The following is a 27,315-nucleotide window of genomic DNA, read 5'->3' on the forward strand; positions in this document are numbered from 1 at the left end:
GCCTGATCAGTGATCAGTGACTGTTGCTTAGCCTCAGTAAAAAAAAATAAGGCCTGTGCTGTGAACAAGTCTTCTTCGTATATCTCCTCTTCTGTGAACTACTTTTAAAAATAAATGTCGATAAATAGAACTTACCGATATATTTATTTTCCGTTACACGAACCTCACATATACAGATCAACAGTTTTTATTTCAGAAGACTGTTTAATGACTCCCTGTGGTAATACAATGAGTTAGCCAGGGCAGTGAAACAGGCTTCTGCGAGGACCCTTGCGGAGCCAGAGCCGGATTTCGCACAGGCGGAAGTGTCCGTGTTTGTGTTGGTGCGTTGGAAACATGGCGGAGTCCAGCTCAGCGCCAGCGCCGAGACCCAGCGGGGGCTTGGCCCGCTCCTCTGCCGTCACCATGGATGCTATCGAGGCCATCACCGAGCTGGAGGAGCTGGAGCGGACGTACCAGAGGCTGTGTGATGAGGAGGTGAGACAGGGGAGCTGTGAGCTGCGCTCTGTGGAAGAGTTAAATTCAAAGAGATGTTAAAATTTAACATTTAACAGTTAAATATACAATAGGCGATATAATACTTGCCACAATCATACAATTAGATGACAACCACCGCCGTGTTTCAAAACCTATTGTGATAATCATCCATAGCAAAATACATTGCTTTTCGACTGTCATATTCGCCTGAATAAAACTTACCTTTCAAGCCGGTAACCGGCTTTTACTTGTACAGGATACTGTATATCCGTCAGTCAGCGCGCCGTGTTGGTTGGGTCTGCTCACTGACTTCTTGCCCTCCTACAGAGGGAGACGGAATCGCAGCTGGAGGCGTTGGTTAGCCAGCAGAGCAACATCGAGAGCAAGATGCAAGCCCTGCAGAGGATGGGGTGAGTGTGTAGCCCATTGGACTGAACCCACGACGACTCCGTTGAAAACAGTGACATGGTTCACACCCATTTAACATGCACGCCATTGTTCAAGGGCACAACAGGTGCATCCTTACCTGGGATTCGAACCCACAACACTCCAGTCCATCTCCACACTGCAGCCCCGTCAACAGTCACTGCTTCGACAGTGTTTCTGCAGTACTGTTCTGTGGACAAACCTCTTAGTGCAGAGCAGGACCGCTAATGCCCTGACTGTTAAAAAAAAGCCTCAAGCATGTGTGGAATAATCCATCCCCAATTTACTGAGCCATGTCCCTGCTGCTGATTCCCTTTTACTTTATTGTCCCAGATGAGAAATTAGCTTTGCAGGCAGTTAGAAGACACGGCACAATAACACAGTATATTTAACACAATAATAACAATAATAATATCACTTTATTAACCCTATACAATTTCTTGCATTACAAATTTGTCTTTTCGCATACCCCAGCTTGCTCTCCATGAGACACACAGACACACAGACAGGGAGAGAGCCTGGGGTCAGAGCACAGGGTCTGCCATTGTACGGCGCCCCTGGAGCAGTTGGGGTTAAGGGCCTTGCTCAGGGGCAGGATTCCTCTGCCGGCTGCGGGATTTGAACCGGCAACCTTCCAGCCACAGGCACAGATCCTGAGCCACAGAGTTAAGATAAGAATATAGATGAAGTAAAACATGCAGTCAATTGTCCAAATTGAGCAGGTTAATAACTGGGAGAATAAATGATGACTTAGTTCTATTGCTCTTGAGACCAGGCAGTCTGAACGGACCCCCAGGTTGAAAGAGCTCAGACTCACAGTGCAAGAGGTGGTCATGACAGTCAGTGGTTATATTGGCCTCCCACACTGTTTGATTGACGTACTGTAGATGTCTGAAAGCTGTACCTGTTGTGCACCAGTAGTTTTGCTGGCTGCCTTCACAGTCCTGCTCAGCCTGTTTTCATTTCGTGTATTAAGGTTAACAAACCTGGATATTCTGGGATGAGTTCCTGAGCAGCCAAACTCCATTCTCCTGGAGGGAAAGGGGGAGGAACAGAGTGACTTGTGCTTCTCCGATCCGTCATGCCAGTACAGTGAGAGTGCCCCTTGTGCCCACAGGCCCAACCTGCAGCTGATAGAGGGCGATGCCAGCCAGCTGTCCGGCATGATCTCTTTCACCTGCAGCCTGGCTGAGAACGTCAGCAGCAAAGTGCGGCAGCTGGACCTGGCCAAGGTACTGCCCGGCCCTGGGCACACATCCCTCACACGGACACACTCCCGGGCAGCCTGGGCTTCCTTCTTGAACTTGAACTTGAACTTTATTGCCATCTGTAACCGTTACTGGTACAATGGAATTCTTACTTACAGAAAGTCTCTCGATTGTAAAACAAGTGTAAAAAACAAAACAAAGTGCAAACAGTGCATCAAGACAATATACAAGCAAACAGTAGACAATGTGCAAGTAAACATGTAGACAGTTTGAATGTAAATAATACAGACGTGTAAACAATGACTGGAGATGTGCAATAGATAAGAAAGGTAGATGGTGATGGTGTAGGTGTGGTCCGAGGGGGATGGCTAAATGTGTTCGCCAATCTCACTGCTTGTGGATAGAAGCTATTGAAGAATCTAGTGGTAAGTGTCCGTATGCTCTTATATCTCTTGCCTGAGGGCAGTGGGGTGAAGAGCTCATGCCCGGGGTGGTGACTGTCCTCTGTGATGGCCAGAATTCTACCACGGCAGCTGTCCTCATAGAGCTGTTTAATCTCGGTGAGACCGCAGCCGATGATCTTCTGGGCCATATTGACCATTCTCTGCAGTGCCTTTCTTTCTCGCGAAGAGGTGTTGCCATACCACACAGTGATCCCGTTGGTGAGGACGCTCTCGATGGTGCAGTGGTAGAAGTTCACCAACACATGTATTGGCATCCCCCATCGCTTGAGGCACCTCAAGAAATAAAGGCGCTGCTGAGCCTTCTTCATGATAGAGTCAGTGTTCACAGTCCAGGTTAGATCTTTAGAGATGTGAATTCACAAAAACCTAAAGCTGGTGACTGTTTCCACTTCTGTTCCATCAATGCTGAGTGGGCTGTGAGTGTGTGGCCTGTGTCTCCGAAAGTCCACTATTAGCTCTTTCGTTTTCTTTACGTTCAAGTCCAGGTTATTGCTATGACACCACCTAAGCAGCTGTAAGACTTCATCCCTGTAAGTGGACTCGTCATCATCACTGATCAGTCCTATTATAGTGGTGTCATCTGCAAACTTAATGATGCAGTTGTTGCTGTGTCTTGCTGTGCAGTCGTGAGTGAACAGGGAGTACAACCTTGGACTCAGACAGCAGCCTTGTGGGGTTCCAGTGCTCAGGGTGAGTGGTGTTGATGTTTTATTGCCTATCCGCACCACCTGTGGTCTCTCGATAAGAAAGTCCAGCAGCCAGTTGCAGACAGAGTTGCACAGACCTAATCCCCTGAGCTTTGTCACCAGTTGACTGGGTATGATGGAATTGAATGCTGAACTGTAGTCCACAAACAGCATTCTCACATACGAGTTCTTAGTGTCCAGGTGTTCCAAGGCTGTATGCAGAGCCAGGGAGACAGCATCATCCACTGATCTGTTGTTCTGGTAGGCGAACTGCAAGGGGTCCAGGGACTCTGTGATGGAGGAGTTGATGTGTGACAACACCAGCTTCTCCAGGCATTTCATCACCACAGATGTTAATGCTACTGGGCGGTAATCATTCAGGCACGTCACTTTTGCTTTTTTGGGGGTTGGAACAATAGTGGTTTTTTTAAAGCAGGTGGGGACCATGGACTGTGACAGGGAGGAGTTAAAGATGTCTGTAAACACTGTGGCCAGCTGGGCTGCACATGTCCTCAGGACGTGAGGTGGTATCCCATCAGGCCCTGCAGCCTTATGGATTTTCACCCTGCTCAGAGTCTTCTGCACGTCCTGCTCTGAGAGTTTCAGAACAAACTCGCACTGCACACTTGGGGTCTTCTCAGCATTGCCCCTGTTCAGAGCATCAAAGCGGGCATAGAAATGGTTCAGCTCGTCAGGCAGGGATGTGTTGTTCGTGTCAATCTCCTGGCTGCAGCCCTTGTAGCCTGTGATTGACTGTAATCCCTGTCACAGCCTGCGGGTGTCAGCGCACTGCGTTTCAAGCCGCACTCTGTAGCTCCGATTGGCGCGTTTTATGGCTTCCTCTAATGCATACCGTGATTTCCTGTACAGCTCTTTGTCCCCCGATTTGAACGCGGTGGATCTATCTTTTATTTTATTGTCAATGTCGTCGTTGAACCACGGTTTCTGATTGGGAAATGACCTAATTTTCATTTCTGGTACACAAATGTCGGTGCAGTATTTAATATAGCTGGTGACCGCGTCCGTATACTCATTTAAATATGTGTCGGGAGCTCTGAATGCGTCCCAGTCTGTACTATCAAAGCAGTCTATTAACCTGCTTTCCGCCTCCTCAGACCAACAACGCACTGACCTGTTCGCAATGGGGGAGGTCTTCAGCTTCTGTTTGTACTCAGGAAGCAACAGGAGAGCGATGTGGTCAGACTTACCGAAACTCGGTTTGGGAAGCGCTTTGCTTTTATTGTTGTGTAGCAGTGGTCCAAAATATTGCCTCCTCTTGTCGGTACAGTGACATGCTGAATGTATTTTTTCAGTACTTTCCTCAGATTGCAGTGGTTGAAGTCCCCAACTACAACTGAGATGGCTTCTGGGCTCTCCCTCGCGGGTGCCCTCCTCCCTCGAGACCCGGAGACGATCTCTCAGCTTTCTACCCTCTCACTCTCTCACCCCTCTGCCCTGGCAGAACCGGCTGTACCAGGCGATCCAGCGGGCCGACGACATCCTGGACCTGAAGTTCTGCACCGACGGGGTCCAGACGGCCCTGCGCAACGAGGACTACGAGCAAGCGGCCGCCCACGTGCACCGATACCTCTCCCTGGACCAGTCTGTCATCGAGCTGAGCCGGCAAGGAGGGGAGGGTGAGAGAGCGGAGGCGGAACTGGGGTCTGGGGGAGCGGGGCTGTTCTTGATTGACCTCTGGTTTCCACACGTTAATGACTCACTTGCCGGCGTCACACTTCACGACTTTTCCTAGGATTGTCAGCCGTAGCTGTCTTTTACATCAGTCAAACTGGTTTGATTTTCCCGTAGCGAGCTGCGAGTCGTAGGGGTGGGCTCTTGTGTCTGCGACAGTCAACAGCCATTGAGCGCTCAGCTGGAAGTACAATGTCAACAAACAGTGAAGAACAATGGTGGTCAAACCAAATTGTCCACGACCAAGCAAATGTGGTCCACTCCAGGTTTTTCGGCATAATCCTCTTCTTTTTTTTTTGATTGGCCGCTGAAATGAGGCGGCCTCTCGGTACTCTCGCGGTGCAAGATGAGATTTAGAAACCGTGCTGAAAAGTCATGTAATTCATCACCCCCTGTTATTCCTAGTCATATGATTTGAGACCCTCTAGGACAGAAAAGGCAGCAAGATTCAGCAACTGCAGTCATTGAATTTTTCAATTCAATTCAATTTATTTCATATAGCGCCTTTCACAACAAGGTTGCCCCAAGGCGCTTAACAATGCAATTGACAATACATTTTGTCAATACAGAACAGAAAAGACCAGAAGACAATGGAGGAGAGGAACCAAAACCTCCTTAGTAAGGAGAAAAAAACCTCTAGGGGTCCAAGGTCAACTGGCTGCCCTAACCCTTTGGGGATGCTAACATTATATACAGTAATTTAAAAAAAGGAAATAAATTAATGAGGGTATTAATCCATCCATCCATCATGTCTTCTGTATGTCAGTACTCCATGCAGATCTCTGTAGACCAGTAAATTCCTCCTAAACAATATCTATATCCACGATGTCCCTCTTGGATCCATGGCAGTGATGCAGCATCCAACTCAGATGGTGTCCAGCCTGGGTGCCATCCGGACAGGTGGGGAGGAGAATAGGATAGTTTGGTCAGAACAGATGTATCTACCTGGTGGGCCAACGCAGAGACACACAATGGCATGTACAGCAGCACCAGCAGCCATGGCTGCAGCAGGCTATAATGTAAGGTTTTTGACGTGCTCTCCACTAGAAGCTGTGTCGAGTCCTGTAGTGTGACGCCAGCATAAGCCAGTCCAGACTTCTCTCTTTCCCTACCTCTCCTTTCTTCTTCCTTTACCCTTTATCCCTCTCCCTCTGTGCAGGCAGTGCAGTGGACGCTAGTCTCTCTCTCCTGAAGGAGGCGGAGCAGCGTCTGAAGACCCTGGTCCGGGAGCGACTGGACCAGGCCATCAAGGCAGGGGACCTGGCCCAGGTCGAGCGCTTCTTCAAGATCTTCCCCCTGCTGGGGCTGCACGAGCAGGGCTTGGCCCGCTTTGCACAGTACCTGTGCTCTCAGGTCAGTCTCGCTCTCACCGTCTGCTGTCCTTGTACACGTCCTGCCTCCCAGTCTGTCATTCTGTCTGCCCGGCCCGGGCCTGTGTCTGTTCACGGCTGACGTCATCCTGGGGCCTCTTTCCTCTTTCTGCTCCCAGCTGGCCAGTAAGGCAGAGGAGAACCTGTTGCTGGCGGTCGGGGGGGAGCTGAGCGAACGCAGAGCAGCGCTGGTGTTTGCGGACACCCTGACCCTGCTGCTGGAGGGTAAGATCAGGACGCGTCTGAGGAGCGAGGAGGAAAGGCTGAGTTCTCCTTTTCAAATACACCCTCGATTTGGTGCAAAAGAGATGCATTCACAAAACGGGGGACTCCATTTTCAATAGCATTTTTATTTTCCGAGGGTCACAGTGAGCTGGAGACTGTGCCAGACCACCACAGGGCACATGTACACTCAGGGGAAGGATGCACTTTAGAGATGCCAGTTACCCTAGTATCTAGCGGTGGTCTCCACAGGAAATGTGTCCAGCGCTGATGGATCATCTCCATATGTCCGACTCCAGGGATCGCACGGGTTATAGAGACGCACCAGCCAATCGTGGAGACGTACTATGGTCCGGGCCGGCTGTACATGCTGATCAAACACCTGCAGGGGGAGTGTGACCGGCAGGCTGAGAAAGTGGTGGACAAGTTCATACAGCAGCGGGACTACCACAGGAAGGTCAGACCTCGTGCCGGTTGGCCTCGGTACACCAGTCCTCTGGCTGGTCTTTGATTGCAGTAGTGCTGTTATAGATTTGCTTTGTGTCTGTGCCGTCAGCGTGTCAGCGCTTTGATCTGCCTGGGGTGGGAGTGCTGACGCTCATTTCTCCTGCTCTCCTGCCTTGCAGTTCCAGATTGTGCAGAACAGCATGATGCGGAGTGCAGCCACGGAGAGAATTGAGCCCAGGTCAGTGTGCCGTCAGTCCGCCGGGCCTGTGGTATAACACGGTGTGATCAGGCCAGTCTTTCTATTAGGATGTCAGCGCAGTGTCTGTAAAAGCGTTTAAAGTCATGGTGACCGTGTGTCCTTGGCACCCAGCGGTGCTCTGCCTGACTCGTGCTCCTCTTGGCGGTGTGTGTAGGGACCTCGACCCGGTCCTGTTGGAGGTGACGATGATGAACGCCCGAGCAGAGCTGTACCTGCGTTTCCTGAGGCGACGAGTCACAGCGGATTTTGAAGTCGGCGACGGCACAGCCCCGGAGAGCACAGTGCAGGGTAACAGGCCACTGCTTTGTCAACGGAGTGGGCAGCTCCTGGCCACGAGGGCTGCAGGGCCCTTTTCCCCGTCTTCCCTTTGATTCTAATTAATCCAAATATAAAAGTTATTGGTCAAACGATCTGTTATGTGCTAGAATGTCTGGTATTGAGGATTGTGCCTGGGAGAATATACATATCGTATCCTCACTGTTTGAAGGGCTGTGCTTCAGTGCAGCTGTGTCTGTGCAGCTCCTCAACTCTTCCTGGGCTGTGTTAGTGTTGCAGCGTGTTGCAGCGTGTTGCAGCGTGTTGCAGCGTGTTGCAGCGTGTTGCAGCGTGTTGCAGCGTGTTGCAGCCTGTTGCAGCGTGTTGCAGCGTGTTGCAGCCTGTTGCAGCCTGTTGCAGCCTGTTGCAGCCTGTTGCAGCCTGTTGCAGCCTGTTGCAGCGTTGGCTTAGCTGCAAGGCGCCTGAGTAGGCTGCGCTGCATACGGATGTAGCTGGGTGTGTGGAGCCTTGTCTCTCAGTGCCGTGTGTGACTGTTTCTTTCTCCTCTTAAACCCCCCTCTGACCCAGAGCACCAGCAGAGTCTGGAGAAGCTGCTGAAGCACTGCCTGCTGAGCCGCAACATGCAGGAGCTGATCGGCTACTACATCCCCATGGAGGAGTACTACATGAGAGAGACTGTCAACAAGGTCAGCCGCGCGGGTGGCACACGAGATCGCAGGCCTCGACCCCACCGGAGTGCTGCTTTTACAAAAATATTTATTTAAATGCTTTTATAGACAGATTCACAAAATCAATCTTAAGATGGCATTTAAATCAGATTTCAGAATCAGGCGCACGGTCTCTATGATTTAGGAAGGAATTTGATGACTAAAAGGTGGTTTATTCTGAAACCCCACTCTTCTTGCGACGCAACCCATCGCATTTCTAATTCCAATAAACATCCCCAGCTTGCACCCTTCAGGCTGACTCGAAACGCTGACGCTCACCGGCCCCCCCCCTCGTTTCTCGCAGGCAGTTGCCATGGACACCTACGAGAAGGGCCAGCTGACCTCCAGCATGGTGGACGACTGCTTCTACATCGTGAAGAAGTGCATTGGCCGCGCGTTGTCCAGCTCCAGCATCGACTGCCTTTGTGCCATGATCAACCACTCTACCTCCGTCCTCGAGTCCGACTTCAGGTGCCCTGTCCGGTCCTCAGCCCCCTGCACGCCTTAGTGTAACAAGCAAAATTCCCGGCTTCTGCTGGATCCAGTACTGACCTAGAGGCCAAGAATCTCCATTAGCTGCTATACCCAGTAGTGACTGGTACTACCTGCAGCACAGCAAGTCCAACTGTACTGTGCTGTGCTTTTACAGCAATGCTGTCCAGCAGATGTTTTGTCTCCTTGTTTCTGTCCACTCTTTGTGTATCACCCGCTGCCCTTACCCTTTACTCCTCGCCCTGTCCTTTGCATCCACAGGGAGGTGCTGTACAACAAGCTCCGGCAGGGCTTCCCGGCCACCACCCTGCAGGACATCCAGCGCGGGGTGAGCAGCGCGGTCAGCCTGATGCAGAGCAGCCTCCAGCAGGGCAAGTTCAACACCATGGGCATCGAGAGCAGCGAGGAAGCCAAGACTTCCTTCCTGGTAGGCTGCCTTCACTGCCTGGCACCCGTTCATCACACAGCCCCAGCAAAAGGCAATAAAAGCCACAAAAGCCTGGTTGATCTTAAAGGAGCGTGGGCTGTCCCTTTCTTATCACACTCTTGGAGATACCTCTCATCGTGGGCAAACAGCTGTGACCTTATTTTCCAGCAACCTTCTCTCCCATCTCAGGAAGACCTTTCACCTTTCTGTCTCCACAGGTGACCCTCAACAATGTGGAGGTGTGCAGTGAGAATATCATGACCCTGAAGCTGAATCTGGAGGTGAGACTTCGCTTCCAGTCTGATTATCTCAGTGCACTTAAAGGGGAACTGCAATGCTATTTTTCAGGATTAGACAGAATCAGAATTGATGAGTGCATTTCAGTTACCCAGCGTCAAGGCCGAATTTCCCATTGGCCTTATCCAATCACGGCCTCCTAATAATCCCCGTTTATCAATTAGCTTCATTACTCTGTTCTCGTCCTCACTGAGAGCTGGTGTGTGGGGAGCGAACTGGCACACTTAGGTAGCTGTCGCATCATCCAGGTGGGGCTGCACACTGGTGGTGGTGGAGGGGATCCCCATTACCTGTAAAGTACTTTGAGTGGAGCGTCCAGAAAAGCGCTATATAAGTGTAAGAAATAATAATTAATCCGGTGAGGTGAAGCAGGCCCCATTACAATTTTAAACGAGCAGGCTTGTGAATACATCTCTTTTAATCCAATAGAATTATTGCTCTCGACTTCGAGACAGTTTTGCTGACAAATACTACTTACTGTTAGCTCTGCATGTAGATCACATTGGACATTTCTGTGGTGCCCAACCTGTATTTATTCTCTCGTTCATCACATGACATTAGTCATTACGGTGACTAGTGAGCAGGAAGGGCCGCATCACGTCACCATTCATGGGAACTCTCCTTCTCGCCCGTGGCAAGACAGTACTTTCACAAAGTTCACGATTTTTTGCATAATTCGGAATTTGTCACATTTTGCACTAACGTCACTGAATTTATTTTGTTACAGAGAATTTAGTAACCGGTCTGAGAAACTGGGAGTCCCGTTCCCCTTTAACCCTTGTGATGCACACGGGCTCTTCACTGCGTGCAGTACAGGATGAATATGTGCCGGTTGCATAGCTATGTAATGCACTGTTAGGGGGGATGTTTAATTTTCCTGTTTAATGGAGAATTCAGCTTTCTCTAGAGGCCTCCACTTTCACCCTTCTGCTTCTGTGCAGAGTGAAGTCTTTATTCTAGAACCCCCCCTGTCCAGCAGGGTTCTACAGTCCCACCAGTTGTGCTTCAGTTCTGGACACCCTCCCCAGACAGAATGCCAAGGCCATAGAGCAGTGCATTATATTTTCTGTCCAAGTGTGAACTTCTCTCTTTCCTCTTACCCTTCAGAACGACTGTGCCAAACTGTTCAACCAGGGCTTCGGAGGAGGGGAGCAGGCACGCGCCAAGATCGAGAGCTGTCTGTCTGACCTGGTCAGCGTGTCCAGCAAGTTCAAGGATCTCCTGCAGGTGAGAGCGAATCAGTCTCTGGAGGGACTGTGGGGACGGTTTGTCCATAGTGCAGTATCGGCATGAGATCAGCTTTCTTCCTTGGGCCTTGAGAGGTTTTTCCCATTTGGATAAATGGATTTGAAATGTGTTTGCAGGAGGGTCTGACGGAGCTCAACAATACTGCCATCAAACCCCAGGTCAAGCCATGGGTCAGCAGCTTCCTGTCCATCTCACACAATATCGAGGAGGTACATCTTCTGCACTCTCACACGACACCTGCCATGCTGCGTACAAAAATGCTGTGGTGAGACACAGACCGACTGCTGTGTGGGCAGGTGCAGACGCAGGACCTGACATTTCGATTGAGCCTGTACTGCTTATAATTTGTGCCTGGTGTGTTTTACTTCCCAGTTCTACTGTATTGATCTATGTATGCCACATGTAATGCCAAACATGTGGGCTTATCTGTACTGTACGATCAAGTCCCAGTGCAATCAAAGCCCTGTGCTGTCTGTGTACTACAGGAGGATTTCAATGAGTATGAAGCCAATGACCCCTGGGTGCAGCAGTTTGTGGTCAACCTGGAGCAGCTGATGGCTGAGTTTAAGGTAGGCATCTCCCAGACTCACAGTGAGCATGTTTTTTAGTTTAATTGAAAGCTACTCTGAACTAACAGGATTGGGCAAGCTGAAAACATGTTACATGAGGCTCTTCCAGGCAAGTAGAAGAAACACTGCTGAGCCTAAGCTTTTGCTGCCTTCCTCCGAGTTGGCACAATTCAGTTGCATTTGCATTTCCCCAGTCTTGCCTTTTCTCCCCGCAGGCCGGCCTGTCTCCTGTCATCTATGATATCTTAACCAGCCTGATGACCAGCCTGATTGCTTTGGAGCTGGAGAAGATTGTGTTCAAATGCACCTTCAGCAGGGTAAGAGCAGCGTCTGCGATGTGGCCAAAACACAATGCTTCCCCCTTACTGGCCACCCTTGTATACCAGGAGAGGTAGCAGTGATGCCACTTAGAAGCACTGCTACACGGTGCTCCACAAAGAAGCACCCTGTATGACCATTATCTCAATGCCCTCTCAATTAAATTTCAAGCAGGATGTATGCAAGACAAAACAATAGCAAGATAAGAATAAAAATTCAGAGGCTGTGTAACACCATAGAATGGGAGGACAAGAGCATACAAGCAGAGTAGCTGGGTGTGATGTCAGATTTTCAGTATTTATTTCTGGGAGGGCAGCAGTTAAGAGATCAGATAAGCTTTACATCTGCAGGTTTTATGCAAGCTCTTACGTTGTTTTAACACCTGTGCAATGTGGTGTGCAATCTGCTAACCCGTTCTCTGTGCGGTCTTCTGTATCCCCTCATCCATGTCGTCCTGCTCTCTCAGCTGGGTGGGCTGCAGTTTGACAAGGAGTTGCGTTCTCTGGTGGCCTACCTCACCACCGTGACCACCTGGACCATCCGGGACAAGTTTGCTCGCCTCACGCAGATGGCCACCATCCTCAACCTGGAGAGGGTAGGACTGCTGAGCTGCCCATCCGCGTGTTCCCTGAGCTGGGGCTCTGTGTCTGACTGCCTGAACAGAACTTGGGCCAAGCTCAGAGAAAACAGTGGACCCGGGCGTGAACTGTCTCCTGGTGGGGTGGTAACTCTATGAAGCTACCACTTACCATGTTGTTTAGGAGTACAGGACAAAGGTTATCCTGGTAAAATACATCCATCATTATTTTAAATGCATGTTTAAAATTGCATTACTGCTCATTAGTTGCACTGACTTAAAAAAGTCAGTTTTTTGGAATGTGTGTGTCTCTAGTGCACTGCTCCCCATCATTGTCTGCATGTCAAGTGCAGTCTCTGTCCCAGTAGTCCACCTGGGACACTCTTCTCTGACGTACTGGAGCTCACCAGTGTCTGTCTTTCTAGGTGACTGAGATTCTAGACTACTGGGGACCGAACTCTGGCCCCCTGACTTGGCGTCTGACCCCAGCGGAGGTGCGACAAGTCCTGGCTCTCCGAATTGACTTCCGCAGCGAGGACATCAAGAGGCTGAGGCTGTAGCGCCATCAGTGATCCTAGACAGTACCTTAGATTCAGCTGTGGGGTGTCTAGTCACCCCTACTCTTCCAGGGGTGCCCCTACTCTTGCCACTTGCCACCTGCCACCCTGTGTGCTTGTTCCTTATTGTCTGGGATCAGCACCAGGTGCTCTTCTGTTTCCCAAGTCTATGCACTCTACTCTCAGCTGTGTTGTATATGTCCAAGGTGCAAGTAAGCCTGATTCAGGAGTCCTGGCTGTGCTCCATGGAGACAACAACACTTGGTACTGGAGTGCTGGGCAGGAGCATCTGTCCAATTCCAGTTAAGGTGGAAAGGGTGTAGGGATTAGGAGACAGGGTGAAGGGTTTGATTGGAGACAATTTTGGGAAGTGAATAGTTAATAAAAGTGAAGGGCTCAAAAGAAGACGCTGCTTAGCTCTGCCAGTTGGGAAGTCGGGTGGAGTGGTGGCTCTGTGGCTCAGGATCTGCGCCTGTGACTGGAAGGTTGCCGGTTCAAATCCCGTGGCTGGCAGAGGAATCCTACTCCGTTGGGCCCCTGAGCAAGGCCCTGAACCCCAACTGCTCCAGGGGCGCTGTACAATGGCTGACCCTGCCCTCTGACCCCTAGCTTCTCTCCGTCTGTGTGTCTGTGTCTCCATGGAGAAAAGCTGGGGTATGCGAAAAGACAAATTCCTAATGCAAGAAATTGTATAGGGCTAATAAAGAAACATTAACATTAACAAGTGCAGTGTAGAGTGGACACTCGATTCGCAACGAAAGAACACTGTATGGCACTAAAGACGTCTTGTACCAACACTAAGGGAGTACTACAGCCATGGGATTAACAGAGCTTGGTGACGGTGTACAGATCATGGGAAAGTATAATACATTGTACAGATGATTTTTATTATTAAAGTTATTTCTATCCAAGCTGTGGTGCTGTAGTGTGTTTATTTTCAGCAGCTGACACAGAAACAGTAGCAGTGGAGACCCCTTGTGGTTACAGAAAATACACGAAGCCCATCCTTTCCCAGGGTATCCTGAGGCAATTGCTAGGCGACAGAGGCACAGATTTACCCTAAAAGGATTACCACTGGATTACCATCTGTGAGATTCCATGTTTTTTACACTTTGGCTGGAATACACATGTAAGATATTTAAACTGGTAGAATTTAAGCCCCAAAAGTAATAACCAAGGTTCATTTCATGAACATGAAGGACAAGTCAACATTCTGTCATTTCTGATACACATTCTACAGGATAGAAGAAAACTGGTAAGAGTGAAATAATATAAACCAGACTAAAGTGACATTATTATATCCTTCTGGAGGCCACAGGCAAAGACACTTCACTTTCCATCACCTCTTCAGCAAGTCCAGCCCTCTCTCTCCTGGCGGCTGTCCGGCTGCCCCGCTCAGTCACTCTCTGTCCCAGGCTGGCGGATGGAGATGCCCTGCAGGTCTACTTCCACAGTGTGGATGGTGAAGTCCCCCAGGCCCTGCAACACAGGTGCAGAGAGTGAGCCTGCACCTCCCTCCTGTACTCACAGCAATGATATTTATTGAGCCTGACTGTAGAAATGAGCTGCCAATTTCCAGCCAGCAGCAAAAACCCACTTCAGTCTAACGGCAGTGACCAGGTCGCCCCTCGCTGTTGGCCTAATAAACGCTACCGCAAGAAGGGCCTGAGCTGTCGGCTGAGGCCGAGTACCTGCACGCTGTCCAGGACGTCCTTCACCCTCGCCGCCTGCTGCGCCTCCCGGGTGATGATGCACAGGAAACCGCCTCCCCCTGCCCCCGCCAGGCTCTGCCCCAGGGTCAGAGGTCGCAGCGCTGACATCATAGCCCGCACCGTGGCCGGCTCGCACCCAGGTGCCATAGCACGTTTCTGCTGCCAGTACCGGTCCAGACAGGCACCCACCCGGGCCAGGGAGCCTGAATATAGAGAGAGAATCAAAAGGAAATAGACGAATGCTGATATAGCACTTTTCTGAACATTTTCTGGATTGCTTTACATGTAATGCAACTCCCCGCAACCACCACTAGTGTGCAGCCCCATCTGGATGATTCAACAACAGACATATTGCACCAGTACGCTCCCCACACATCACCTCTCAGTGGGGTGGAGAACAGAGTGATGAAGTCAATTCTTAAATGGGGATTATTAGGAGGCCATGATTGGTAAAGGCCAGAGGGAAATTTGGCCAGGATGCCGGGGTTACACCCCTACTCTTTTTGAGAAACGCCCTGGATTTTTTAATGATCACCGAGAGTCAGGACCTCAGTTTTACATCTCATCTGAAGGACGGTGCCTTTTTACAGTATAGTATCCCCCGTTGATATACTGGGGCATTAGGACCCACACAGACCGCAGGGTAAGCGCCCCTGTTGGCCCCACTAACACCTCTTCCAGCAGTAACCTTAGTTTTTCCAGGAGGTCTCCCATCCAGGTACTGACCAGGCTCACACTGCTGAGCTTCAGTGGGCTGCCATTTGTGAGCTGCAGGATGATATGGCTGCTTATAACATTCCACTAGTACTTATATTGTCAGACGAGACCCACATGTGAATGAGAACTACAGAGAAACAGAGGGACAGAGAGTTAAACAGCAGGCAGAGGAGGACAAATACAGGCCAGCGCGGCAGAGGCACTGAGGCTGCAGAGCAGAGAAGAGAGCACTCTCACTGCTTAGATGGAGTGTGACACTGGATACTGAGCACTGATGATTCAGCAGACAGACAGCAGCCTCTCCTTTCTGTTCTTATCCCTCCCTTCTCCATCCCCGCTTCTGTTCTCTCTCTGCCTTCCCCCTCCCCACCCATCTCACCGTCTCTTATGGCCTGGGCGCATTCCTCTGCGTTCCTCACCAGCCCCTCGATGTTCTCCACGATGGCAGGCAGCCGTGAATACCAGCTCCGCACCACGTCCTGCACGGACACACCGACAGTCAGGCGCTGGCAAAGCCCGGCTCTGATCGTGTGCTGCGGGCGGCGGTCCTCACCTGTAGCAGGTTGCGCGCCAGGCGGGTCTTGCCCGTGTAGAGCAGCAGGACGTGCCGGTTGAGGGTGTGAAGGAAGTCATCGGTCAGGGAGAGGGGCTCCACCTCCACCCTGAGGGGCAGGGCAGCTTGGGACCGTCCCAGCTTCACGCCCCCCACCAGCCCTCCCACCTGGTCCTGCCAGCCGCCCCCTGAGAGAGGGAGAGAGGGAGAGAGGGGACAGGCATCCCAGGCCAGTGAAAGACCTGTGCTCTAATACTAACAAATATTCTACACTGAGCTATAAAACTAAGTGACTTGGAAGCACTAGAATCCTGTGAACTGAACTGATCTGTGGTCCTGTGATCTGAACTGCTGAACTGAATCATGTTAAGGTACAATACTCTGATCTTTCACTGTTGGCTGTTTCGGCAAATTTCTACAAGACCGTGGCAGGAGAAATTGGCCTGGCAGGAGGGTCTCTGTACATACAATAGCTGTACAGGTGAAACAAATGTTCAGTTTCTGCAGCTGTGGCACAGATCCTGTATATCTGTACCATGGTGCCCCGTAGCAGAGTCGGCACCGAGATGCTGCCCCTACTCACCAGTGGTCAGTATCTGCTCCAGGTGCAGGACAGCGTGGATCAGAGAGATGGTGTCATAAGTTTGCCCAGTAGTGCTGTACAGAGCAGCTAACACTGCCCCAGCTAGGATACTGCTGGTACCTGACAGCAATGAAGAGAGTATTAGAAAAACAAAACAACAGCATCCAAAGAACACATACAAAATTCTCCACTTTCTGCACTTAGAAAAGCAAAAAAAACACAACAACCACACTATGCTCAGAACCCATAGAAACCACACTCGATCACCTCCCTCCTCTCTGCCATCTCCCCTCCCCTCTCACAGTGCTCCGATCGCACCCGACGCCTCTCTCACTGCCCCTGCTTGCTCTCACCCAGCCCGGAGCCGTGGGGAAGGTCTGACCAGCTGCGGACCTCCAGCCCCCCTCCACAGCGCTGCAGCAGCTGCTCTCCCAGAGGCTGCTGGGAGGGGAGAGCGACCAGGCCACTGCAGATACAGGCTGCCTTCAGCAGAGCTCCTGTGGATGCACAGGAAACGGAGTGAGACGGAGACGGCAGTCCTGCAGGGCTGGAAGGGGATCCCTGCCCCCGTCTGTCTGCGCGGAGGAGCGCGAGTCAGGGCCTGACCTGGTGCGTGGGGCTGGCAGTAGTCCTGCAGGTCCTGCAGCGTCTTGCACAGCGTCTCCGTGGTAACCTGGCAGTCCAGCCCCCCACTGGTGCTGACCAGGAGCAGGCAGGGCTCCCGGATGCGCCGGGCCCGCACGCCGATGGGCCGCCGCCCATCCACGCGCACCGCCACGTTCACGACCGCGCCGCCCCGCTCGAACGTGATGGGGGGGGTGTCGCTCCAGCCGCCTGGGGGAGAAGAACGCGTCACTCTGCAGATCGCGGACTGCGGGCACACCCCAGGAATGTAACCGAGCAGAGCAGACCGGTGCTCTCCTCCTACCTGACAGGTCCATTCTGGCTGGACACTCCACTTCCACCCACTGCTCCAGGGGAGGGATCTCTGCCCTCCCAACGGTGATGAAGCGTCTCGCCGACATCACCGCCTGCCAAATGAGGACCTGCACAGCGCCCTCGTAGTGTCGCGCGGCACGCACCAGGAGGTGGGGTCTGGAGGCAGGAGGGAGGGACGTACTGAGTCTCAGTGCGCTTGTTTGCTACCTTCCTACCACACCCCCCCCACCTACCCCTCCCCCTCACCTGCTGAGCCAGTTGTCCCTCTCCTTGGCCAGCGCGCGGACTCCTCCCGGCAGGTCCCCTCTCTCCAGCATGGCGAAGGCAGAGGTCCAGGCGGGATTGGCCGCCGGGCCGCTCCTCAGGCCCCCTTCCCTTCCGGCTAGACAGCCCAGCACGTCAGCCACGCAGGCAAGGGTGCGGGCAGCTATTCCGGGGTCCTCGCTGCTCGCCGCCACTGGCAGGGAGCAAGAGGGAAGGGAAGCAGCAGAGGAGTAGACCGTGCCGGGCAATGGGAGGAAGAGTTCAGGGCAGATGGGAAGAAAATGAAGAACAGGGAAGGGGAGAATAAAAAACACATCAAGGTGTGTACGACCCCAGCTGAGTGCAGCAGACAGACCCCTGAAGATGCTCACCGCTGTCCAATGTGCTCAGCAGCTCCCCCTGCTGGCCCTCCAGCACGGCGGCTCTGATGAGCGGCAGCAGGCTCTGGTCTCCCCGCCCCTGCAGCGTGTCCTTGGCCCGCCGCCTTGCGGCCCCATACAGCAGCTCCCTGCGCCAGTTCAGCTCGGCCTGCTGGTCCGTACAGGACAGAATGTCCCGCAGGGAGAGGCGCCAGGCTGCCCTCCACTGTGACTCCCCTCCTCCGGCCCCCAGCAGCCACAGCACCCCCCCCAAACCGACGGGCCCCCTGCGCTGGAAGACGGGGAACAGACGGGCATCCAGGAGGGAGTGAGGGGCACCGTCCCCTGAACCCCAGAGCTCCCCGGGCCTGTGAGAGAGGAAGGTGGCAGAACACAGACCTGCTTGAGTGAGCTGTGGCTGTTGATCACACATCACACACTCAGCACCACTATAATTCAATTCTGATGCCCGTGGAATGCAGCAGCTTTGAATTTAAGTGAGGATAAAGGAAAAACGAAGGCCCCCGATTCACAGTGTAGTTCTGAGAGACTAATAGAAAAAACAACTTTTGCTCAAAGTCTCATAATTAGCTGGATGTCCTGCTTCTCAGATTGGCAGAGCTACTGTGAAGCATCACCCTGCAGCACATTTGCACTCCAGAGCAAGACATGTGCACAGGAAGTGAAGATTAGAGAGTGGGGTGAAAGAGGGAGCAGGCATAGAGGTGCCCTACTGTATCCCGGTTCTCTGGTAGAATTCCGTCCAGCTGCGGTTGAGGAATGTGGCGTTCCGGTCAGCAGGAGAGGCCTGGTGAGAGAGCAGGGACAGAGCAGAGTGAGTGTCCCGAACCTCAAGGAATCTGTGGGAATCCTAGGCAGGCATAGGCTACAAAGGACCAGGTAAAAGTTTATTCCATGCTGAAAGGAAAAGAAAAGAGACACAACCTTTCGGCTGTGGAGTCTTCTTCAGGTGTGAGGGTTAATGAAGCATGGGAGAACAAAAGACAGAGTAGTGAAGAGGAGGCAGGGAGCAGGGGAGGAGGATCGACACTCAGGGAGAACTGCGGGAGAGGTGTGAAGCCTGCAAAGGAATAGAGAGGATCAGAAGGAGATGGGTCTGTCGTTGAGCGAAGGGAGAAGGTGTGATGCAACAGGAGGTCCGAAACCCATCTGTGGGGATGCAGAGAGAGAGAGATCAGTATGATCATGGCTGTCAGCAGGGGCGGATTAACGAACAGGCTTGCACAGGCTGTAGCCGTGATTGGCCAGGGTATTTTTTTTTTTTAACGGACCTGTGGGCCCCCATTGGTCCATAAAAACGTTGAATAATTTGTAGACCAATGATTGGTTAGATCCAATGGGTTCGCAGTTCAAACTTATTTTGGTGGATTCATCGGGTGATCTCTGGTGCAAGCTGACGGTAGCCAGCCTCAAAATGTGCGATAGAAAATATGATAGCGGGGCGCAGAGATGAAAAGCACAGTGGTTAAAAGAGCCGCGTGAGCAGGACCTACTTAAAAAGATCCCCAGATTGACTGGTTATTTCAAGCTTGCCGAGCCGGACCCCGATCCTGCGTTTATGGCTAATGTCGCAGCCAGGGCTACTTGAAAAGTTAGGTGCAGTTAGCTCAAGCCTGGGCGCCGTCGATATCGCCGCACGAGGACGAGCAGCTCCCGCAACGGAATCGAAGGAACATGAGTGGCGTTTCAGATGGCCCTGCCTCTATCTCCACAAGACCAACGAGCCAACGTGTCCGAGCCGCCGCCATGGCTGGTGCACCTGCTGCCGTGGAGCTCCTGCTTCAGCTCCTGCTTCCTATAGCTCGGACCCAGCTTGCTGGGGTGAAATAGGTGAACAGATGCGGCCATACTGGGCTACATTGGTCCCGAATTCGTGTCAAAACCAAGATGCGGAGGTTGCAGCATTGGAAAGATAAGACATGATCATTTTATTGGCCACATACAATTTCTTGCATGAGGAATTTGTCTTTTCGCATACCCCAGCTTGCTCTCCATGGGACACACAGACAGGGAGAGAAGCTCAGGGTCAGAGCGCAGGGTCAGCCATTGTACAGCGCCCCTGGAGCTGTTGGGGTGAAGGGCCTTGCTCAGGGGCCCAATGGAGTAGGATTCCTCTACCAGCCGTGGGATACGAACCAGCGACCTTCCAGCCACAGGCACAGATCCTGAGCCACAGAGCCACCGCTCCAACCAGAAAGACAACACAATGTCACAATGTGTAGCCTAGGGGCCTCTGATTACCTTAATCCGCCACTGGCTGTTAAATCGGGGCGGTGGCTCTGTGGCTCAGTATCTGCGCCTGTGGCTGGAAGGTTGCTGGTTCGTATCCCACGGCTGGCAGAGGAATCCTACTCCGTTGGGCCCCTGAGCAAGGCCCTTCACCCCAACTGCTCCAGGGGCGCTGTACAATAGCTGACCCTGCGCTCTGACCCTGAGCTTCTCTCCCTGTCTGTGTGTCTCATGGAGAGCAGGTTGGGGTATGCGAAAAAGACAAATTCGTAAATACAAGAAATTGTATAAGGCTAATAAAGTGATCTTATCTTATTTTATCTAGAGGTGAAATGGGAAACTATGGATATAGAGAGATCTTTGATCCTCACAGCTCTGACATGTTCCCTAAAACCATCTCTCAATCTCTTTCCTGTTTCACCAATGTAAATAACTGTAAAAGATGCAGTAAATAAGGTTGCTGGAAATACATGATGTCATCTGGGTGATCGGGAATTGTCCAGAGGGGCCTTGGATATATATTTACAGGTGATGCAGCGGGTTGTGTTGCAGGGGAAAGTGCCTGGTGTGGATGATGTGGTCAATGGAGCTGTGAACAAGAAGGTTGTGCAGATTAGGTGGTCAGCACCTAATGGGATGATGGGGTGGTCAGAAAAGAAGGTGCCAACAGAGTATAGAGATGACCGGTCTCAGGTTTTTTTTATCCTAAATGATTTATTGGGCATTTTCATAAGAGGCCACGAGAATCATTTTTGTCTTAAGTCACAACAAGGCCTCAAAACACCAGATCATTAGCAAAAAGCAGACACGCTTTACTATGGAAGCACATTGCTGCCATCAAGGGAAAAAAAATTGTAATTCATAAAAATTCGATTTAATTCGTAATTATGAGATTTTCTCAGAATTATCCCAATTATCTCAGAATTCTGAGATAGTGCATTTTAGTGTATGAACAAAATAACAGGATGTTCATACACTGAAATGATCTGCTATCTCAATTATGAGATAATCTGCTATCTCATAATTACGAAATAACTGAGGAAATTGTTTTTTCCTTGATGGCAGCAATGACGTACTTTACAGATAAAAAGATAAACTAAAAAGTGGACCTTGGAAGAGTTTTCTGGAAGAGTGGCTTATATCACCAGCAGCCATATCACCCTGCAACTCACGCCTGGCAGCCCACTGAAGTTCAGCAGGTATGAGCCTGGTCAGTACCTGGATGAGAGACCTCCTGGGAAAAACTGAGGTTGCTGCTGGAAGAGGTGTTAGTGGGGCCAGCAGGGGGTGCTCACCCTACGGGCTATGTGGGTCCTAATGTCCCAGTATAGTGACTGGGACACTATACTGTAAAAAGGCACCATCTTTCGGATGAGACATAAAACCAAGGTCCTAAATCTGGTAATTAAAAATTCTCTCAAAAAGAGTAAGGGGGCCTCCTTATAATCCCCATCTTTGAACTGACTTCATCACTCTGCTCTCCTCCCCACTGAGAGCTGGTGTGTGGAGAGCAGACTGGCGCATTATCCAGGTGGGGCTGTACACTGGTGGTGGTGAAGGGGATCCCCATTACCTGTAAAGCACTTTGAGTGGAGTGTCCAGAAAAGTTCTTTATAAGTGTAAGCAATTATTAATGATTATTATTAGAGTAATTGTTAAAATGAAAACAAGAATGAACCAAATCAAGGATTAGCCAGATAAGTGATCTCTGCTGTGCACCCCACTATCCTGAAACAGTTTCATACTTTGTACTGCCAGCGACATTACCTCCAGGTTGTCATGGCGCCCGAGGACAGTGAAGACTCGGAGAGCCATGTCGCCCAGGCGGATGCAGTGTCCCTGGATGATGACGTCAGAGAGGGTGAGATGTTTCAGGGCGGAAGATGATGAGGTCAGGTCGATCCCTGACAGGAGGCATCCAGACTGAACCACTAGAGGGCCCTATGGGTCAGAGGTCAAAGTAAACGAGGGTGTTGCAATTTTGCCTATAGGCTCATTTTGTGAAGGATCAGAAAGAACAATTAACTGAATTGAGAAAAAATATTTTTGATCAGATAAGCATCAAGTAACAGTGTAAGGACAGAGGCCAGTGATCTGTCCAGCTACACAATGGTCAAATCTTTGCTATAGAAGCAATCAGCTGAGAGTGACCAGCACCCATCAGTGTGACCCAGAGAACTGAGGGCAACAGCACCTGTTGCTGCATGTACCTTCTAATACACAGCAGAATATCTGTGGATGCAAAAAAAAACCTAAAAATTTAATCTAACAACCTGTCTGTCATGCATGTGTTTGCAAACGTATGTGTCCAGGACAGAGCTTATCTCAAGACCACTGGCTGCTGCGTTAGGCTCTGGCCCGCCCTCTGGAAAAAGAACAGACTTTTCCTCTCCTGCCTGCTGATGTCAGAGAGAAAGACCAGCTGAGTGCTCAGCTTCACCACATAGCGTCCCCACCCCTTACCTGCAGGTGGCAGTGTTGCACCACAGCCTGCGACCCCACGCTGACCTCTCCTTCCAGGATGCTATTAATCACACAGCACCCATCGCTTAGCAGCTGGGGTTTCTGAGGAACAGAGAAAGAGGAGGAGGTAACTTTTTTGCGAAAGGGAAAGTATAACAAGTGCAAAGCTGACAGCATTCTGCAGGATTTTCGATCAACAGCAATACTGACGGAAGGCAGAAATTGCAACTCTTCCACAAATAGACGCCCTATACAATTTTTCCCATCAGCACCACCTGTTAAAAGTATAAGTCTTCTCCATTAACATCTACATCAGGCCCCAGAGGATACAGAAGGTCATTTTAGAGCAGATTCAGATGAGTTTGTGTCCATTTCTCTTTGTGATTCATGTTGTGGTGAAGTTGTTTCCTGATTAACAGGCTATGATACAGCAGGACTCTGCATCAGTCAAGGAAGATGTCACACATGTGGCAGTGAACTCTGCACCGGCTCCAGGAGGGGTGAACAGAAAAGCAGAGGAGAAGAAATATTGCCCCGCCCCACCCCCAAGTCCCCCGACGTGACAGTGACCTCAGCGTGCGACAGCGTCTCCCTGCTCTCCTTCGCCCTCTCCGTCAGCCGCCTGATGTGCTCGTCGCCCGACAGGGTCAGGTAGTCGTAGTAACCATCGGGAACATACGCTGCGGAGACATTGACACACGCTGGGGGTCAGCTTCTTGTCCGAGACGCCATCCGAGGTGCCCTCCATCGTACCTGGCACCCCGTGCCTGCCTTTCATCCTCCACTGCCATTCCACAACACCACGGCCCTGCGCCCCTTGACACAGCTCGGCACTGCAGCGCAAACAGAGCAACACCGTGCTCTCGGCCTCCTGACTTACTCAGCATAACTGTGGCTTGATGAAAACATAGCTGTTGGCCAATGATAGCTGTTCTAAACTAAGACTCAGGAAACCTGACCTGAGCAAGGGCTGGTAAGGATGTTCTCCTGAATAAAGTAAATAAACTGATGGGAGGGGTCAAGATTAATGCCTGTATTGTCTGTGTTAATGTCTGTATATTGTCTGTATATGCTTCCCACATTCCCAATGAGTCCTCCACCCATGTTTATACACACACACTGATATACAAACTCTCGCTGCGTCTGTACTGACACCTCCTAGCCTATCCCTTCACACCCACTCCCAATCCCTCCCTTAAAGGAGCTCGTACCCAGAGTCAGGGGCACCCCCCTTAAGGCCCTCCACAGCACAGTGCGGGCGTTCCTCAGTGCTGCCCCCTGCTGGCCCGACGGAGAGCCGCTGCCCTCTCTCCTCCCGCTCACGAACTCGGCCTCCTGCACGTCGCGGGCCAGGCACAGCAAGACGTCCAGGAACAGGGAGAGCTGGAGGGGCCGAGCCAGGCAGCGTCAGAGGGAGGAGGCAACTCTCACGGAGAGGGAGAAATCCGAACGAGGGGTCTTGCACGGGTGGGGAAAAACGCTAAGAATCGCCGCGCCGGGCAGAGCTCATGCCCGAGACACAGAGGGAAAGAGGCAGGGGCAGAATCGCAGAGGAGAGAGGGGAGCGAGGCGCGGGCTGACCTGCACAGCGGGCGCCCCGGAGTCCAGGCCTAGGTAGGTGCACGCGTCCAGGGGCACAGAGACGTGGGTCTGCAGGAGGCGCTCCGCCACCTCTCGGGAGAAAAACACCGGTCCCGACACCTGCCGGGAGGGGGGCAGGAGGAAGAGCAAAGCTCAGATGCCGAAATTCACATCATCCTTTATCCATCGTCCTGCCCAAAGGCAGGATACACCTTGGGTGAGACGCTAGTCCATCAGAGGGCACACACACACACTGTCACCAGGGCCAGTCCTCCCAGGAGACAATTCACCTGCCAGTATGTCTTTGGACTGTGGGAGGAAACCGGAGCGCAGGAGGAAACCCACACAAACTCAGGGACAGCACGCAGATAGCACCCCAGGTCTGGAACTCAGTCCAGGGCCCCAGTGCTGCGAGGCAGCAATGCAAACTACTGCACCACCCAAATTAAAGAGTTGTAAGCAAAACTTGGCAAATTTATCCTCCTCCCTCCCCCCTAAACAAAGCATCAAGACACCTTTCTCCTTCCCAGGCCCCACATTAGGAAACACTCCCCACCTCAGCCATTCCTCCTGCATCCCCTAAAACACTGCATGACTCCTACCAAAGGGACTTTGCCATCACGCAGTGAGCAGGCCTGGATCCGGTCCACAGGGCCCCTGTAAATGATGTCGCACACCGTGTCCTGTGGAGAGAGGCCGTGTCACCACAGCAACAGCCAGGTTCAGAAATTCTCCAGACCGCAATACAGAAGATCGGTGCACCCTGAAGAATAAAACTCAAGATTGCAATTAACTACATTCAAACGCATTCAATTATTTTGAGTTCTAATTCTCTTTTCCCCACTTTCCTAAAAGACTACATTTCCCACAATACCCTGTACCTGCTGGTCAGTGATGTAGATCCCATGGTTCCTGGCAAAGCTGGGGTCTCCAGGCAAGGATACAACTTTCACCCCTGAGAAGCCCTCCCAGCAAATCCCTGCAGGACAATGACACTGTAGGAGACTAGGAGCTAGGCGAGGGAAGATATATAGGGCTGGTCAAAAAGCATTTATTTCACTTCACAAACAGTATCCAGGGTTGGAAATGAATGAATCACTAATTTTTCAAATACCATGGCAATATTTTGGGAACTGAACTGCATTGTAGCATTCAGGTGGAACTTATATGGAAAAAAACAGTCCCAGAATTTCTAGAGATAACTAAGAAAACAAAGAGTATTAAATATAATCACTGCAGCCATGCAACTAATCACTGAACCCAATCTCATGAGGGAACCCCAGAGTTAAAACAGTTGCTGGTTGAGTCTGTGGGGTGAAAGCTAGAGAAATGCCCCTGAACCTGTCAGGCGGCCAGAACTGTGCTGTACAAGTTGTGGTCATATCTCCGTCTCAGTAAGTTCAGCATTATTTCCCATTCTGGCCCAGTTTGGACGAGACACGACTCATGGTTCCAGTTTGCATTCGACTCCCTGATAGAAATGCCGAAGTCCGCCTGTCAATATTTGGCTATCCATGCGCGCATGCACACTTGTGTCACCAGAGGGCGCTGTGCTCACCGGGTGTGGAGGGCATGTGGAGCAGCATGTCAGTGCTACAGACCCAGACCCCTGGGGGGGAGCCAGGAGCCACCTGCACAGAGAGGAGGAGCTCTTAGCCAGCCTCACAGCACAGTTCAGCGCAAAGGCAGTGGTGGCTGTGTCCTGGTGCGGGCGAGCGCGAGGCTGAGGTCTGACCTGGTGCGTCAGGCAGTGCAGCAGCAGGTCCAGGTTGCAGAGGGGCCCCTCCACCAGCCCCGGGGGACCCCGAGCGGGAAGCCAGCAGAACGCTCGGCCACACCCATCGAAGGGGAAGTCCCGCCCCTGAGGAGATAGACATGGTTATCTGCTTGATCCGTCCAATAACAAAAGCTCCCAATTTTCCTGCCACTCCCACTACACTCCCTCATTGGTCCAGCCCTTTGCTGCTCCTCCCTCGGTCTCTGCCCCCACACCTCTGGCCTCCAGCCCACTCACCGTGTGCAGGATAAGGATGTGAGCGTCATCAAGCACATCAGCAGTGACCACCTGCAAACACACAGAGGCAACAGAGTCACTACCACTGCAGGACAGTCTACAATGACCCCCAGGCAAAGCATCACAGCCGGGTACTCACCGTGTGTCCGGCTCGGGCGCTCAGGTGCTCTGCAGCCACTAGCAGCGCGTTAAGAGTGGCCCCCCCACTGCCCAGCCGGTCCTGAGGGTCCGACACCGTGAGCAGCAGCGCCCCCTGTGGGATCAACCCCCGCTGCTGTCGCCACTCTAGCTCTGCAGGGCAGCAGGAGGGGGTACACATGAGAGCACAGCACCGGGGAGGGACATCACACAGAGAGAAGAGGGGAGGGAAGCTGTCAGGATCTCCGTTCAAGCGGAAGAAAAGGGCACAGACACAGATCCACAAACATGTTGGTGCCGTATAACCCTCAACCTGCTCATCCAGGCCCAGAGCGTCCCTGGTATCTTTATCATTGTTAAAAAGCGCTGTGCCACACAGCCCCCTGCCTCACCTCTCTGGAAGACATACTCGCTGTCCTTGTGCTGACAAGTCAGGACCACCACCGTCCACTGCAGCCCCTTCTGTTCCTCCATCTCCAGTGCACAGCCTGTCAGGGCAATACTGACACCTACACACTGCTACACACTCTCACACACACACACAGCACCTACACTGCTACACACTCTCACACACAGCACCTACACTGCAACACACCCTCACACACACAGCACCTACACTGCTACACACTCTCACACACACACACAGCACCTACACTGCTACACACTCTCACACACAGCACCTACACTGCTACACACTCTCACACACACACAGCACCTACACTGCTACACACTCTCACACACACACAGCACCTACACTGCTACACACCCTCACACACACACACAGCACCTACACTGCTACACACTCTCACACACACACAGCACCTACACTGCTACACACTCTCACACACACACACAGCACCTACACTGCTACACACTCTCACACACACACACAGCACCTACACTGCTACACACTCTCACACACAGCAACTACACTGCAACACATACCTACACACACACAGCACCTACACTGCTACACACTCTCACACACAGCACCTACACTGCTACACACTCTCTCACACACAC

At 51.7% G+C, this 27,315-nt stretch overlaps 2 protein-coding genes across 5 annotated transcripts in view; one reads left to right on the forward strand and one right to left on the reverse strand.

Moving 5' to 3' along the window:
• Window positions 1–187: 187 nt before the first annotated feature.
• cog4 (component of oligomeric golgi complex 4) lies at window positions 188–13,630 on the forward strand. Its single transcript, XM_088614202.1, has 19 exons — window positions 188–477; window positions 805–887; window positions 2,021–2,135; window positions 4,724–4,898; window positions 6,113–6,306; window positions 6,443–6,548; window positions 6,845–7,002; window positions 7,172–7,230; window positions 7,406–7,539; window positions 8,095–8,213; window positions 8,539–8,705; window positions 8,988–9,153; window positions 9,372–9,434; window positions 10,558–10,677; window positions 10,815–10,907; window positions 11,184–11,267; window positions 11,483–11,584; window positions 12,052–12,180; window positions 12,588–13,630. The coding sequence occupies exons 1-19, from the start codon at window positions 337–339 to the stop codon at window positions 12,720–12,722; spliced, it is 2,343 nt and encodes a 780-aa protein (XP_088470328.1). The 5' UTR covers window positions 188–336; the 3' UTR covers window positions 12,723–13,630.
• The window catches only part of fcsk (fucose kinase), a 16,312-nt gene continuing 2,582 nt past the window's right edge, over window positions 13,586–27,315 (reverse strand). For 2 of the 4 annotated variants that reach the window (XM_088614199.1, XM_088614198.1), the window contains 23 exons: window positions 26,685–26,780; window positions 26,294–26,445; window positions 26,155–26,205; window positions 25,876–26,001; window positions 25,699–25,771; window positions 25,022–25,152; window positions 24,743–24,823; window positions 24,141–24,260; window positions 23,771–23,942; window positions 23,130–23,239; window positions 22,560–22,661; window positions 21,864–22,037; window positions 18,581–18,654; window positions 17,859–18,214; window positions 17,470–17,680; window positions 17,213–17,379; window positions 16,891–17,118; window positions 16,638–16,781; window positions 16,285–16,404; window positions 15,702–15,889; window positions 15,528–15,627; window positions 14,411–14,634; window positions 13,586–14,198 (listed from right to left, as the gene is read on the reverse strand). In XM_088614199.1, the coding sequence (XP_088470325.1) occupies window positions 14,115–14,198; window positions 14,411–14,634; window positions 15,528–15,627; window positions 15,702–15,889; window positions 16,285–16,404; window positions 16,638–16,781; window positions 16,891–17,118; window positions 17,213–17,379; window positions 17,470–17,680; window positions 17,859–18,214; window positions 18,581–18,654; window positions 21,864–22,037; window positions 22,560–22,661; window positions 23,130–23,239; window positions 23,771–23,942; window positions 24,141–24,260; window positions 24,743–24,823; window positions 25,022–25,152; window positions 25,699–25,771; window positions 25,876–26,001; window positions 26,155–26,205; window positions 26,294–26,445; window positions 26,685–26,766 (3,270 nt within the window). In that variant the 5' untranslated portion in view covers window positions 26,767–26,780 and the 3' untranslated portion in view covers window positions 13,586–14,114. Of the gene's footprint in view, window positions 14,199–14,410; window positions 14,635–15,527; window positions 15,628–15,701; window positions 15,890–16,284; window positions 16,405–16,637; window positions 16,782–16,890; window positions 17,119–17,212; window positions 17,380–17,469; window positions 17,681–17,858; window positions 18,215–18,580; window positions 18,655–21,863; window positions 22,038–22,559; window positions 22,662–23,129; window positions 23,240–23,770; window positions 23,943–24,140; window positions 24,261–24,742; window positions 24,824–25,021; window positions 25,153–25,698; window positions 25,772–25,875; window positions 26,002–26,154; window positions 26,206–26,293; window positions 26,446–26,684; window positions 27,199–27,315 lie in introns of those variants that run through there. The other 2 variants (XM_088614197.1, XM_088614200.1) reach the window with 2 other exon arrangements.

Source organism: Lepisosteus platostomus, chromosome 20 (genome assembly GCF_059453375.1).
Source record: "Lepisosteus platostomus isolate fLepPlt1 chromosome 20, fLepPlt1.hap1, whole genome shotgun sequence".
NCBI classification, from domain to species: domain Eukaryota; kingdom Metazoa; phylum Chordata; class Actinopteri; order Semionotiformes; family Lepisosteidae; genus Lepisosteus; species Lepisosteus platostomus.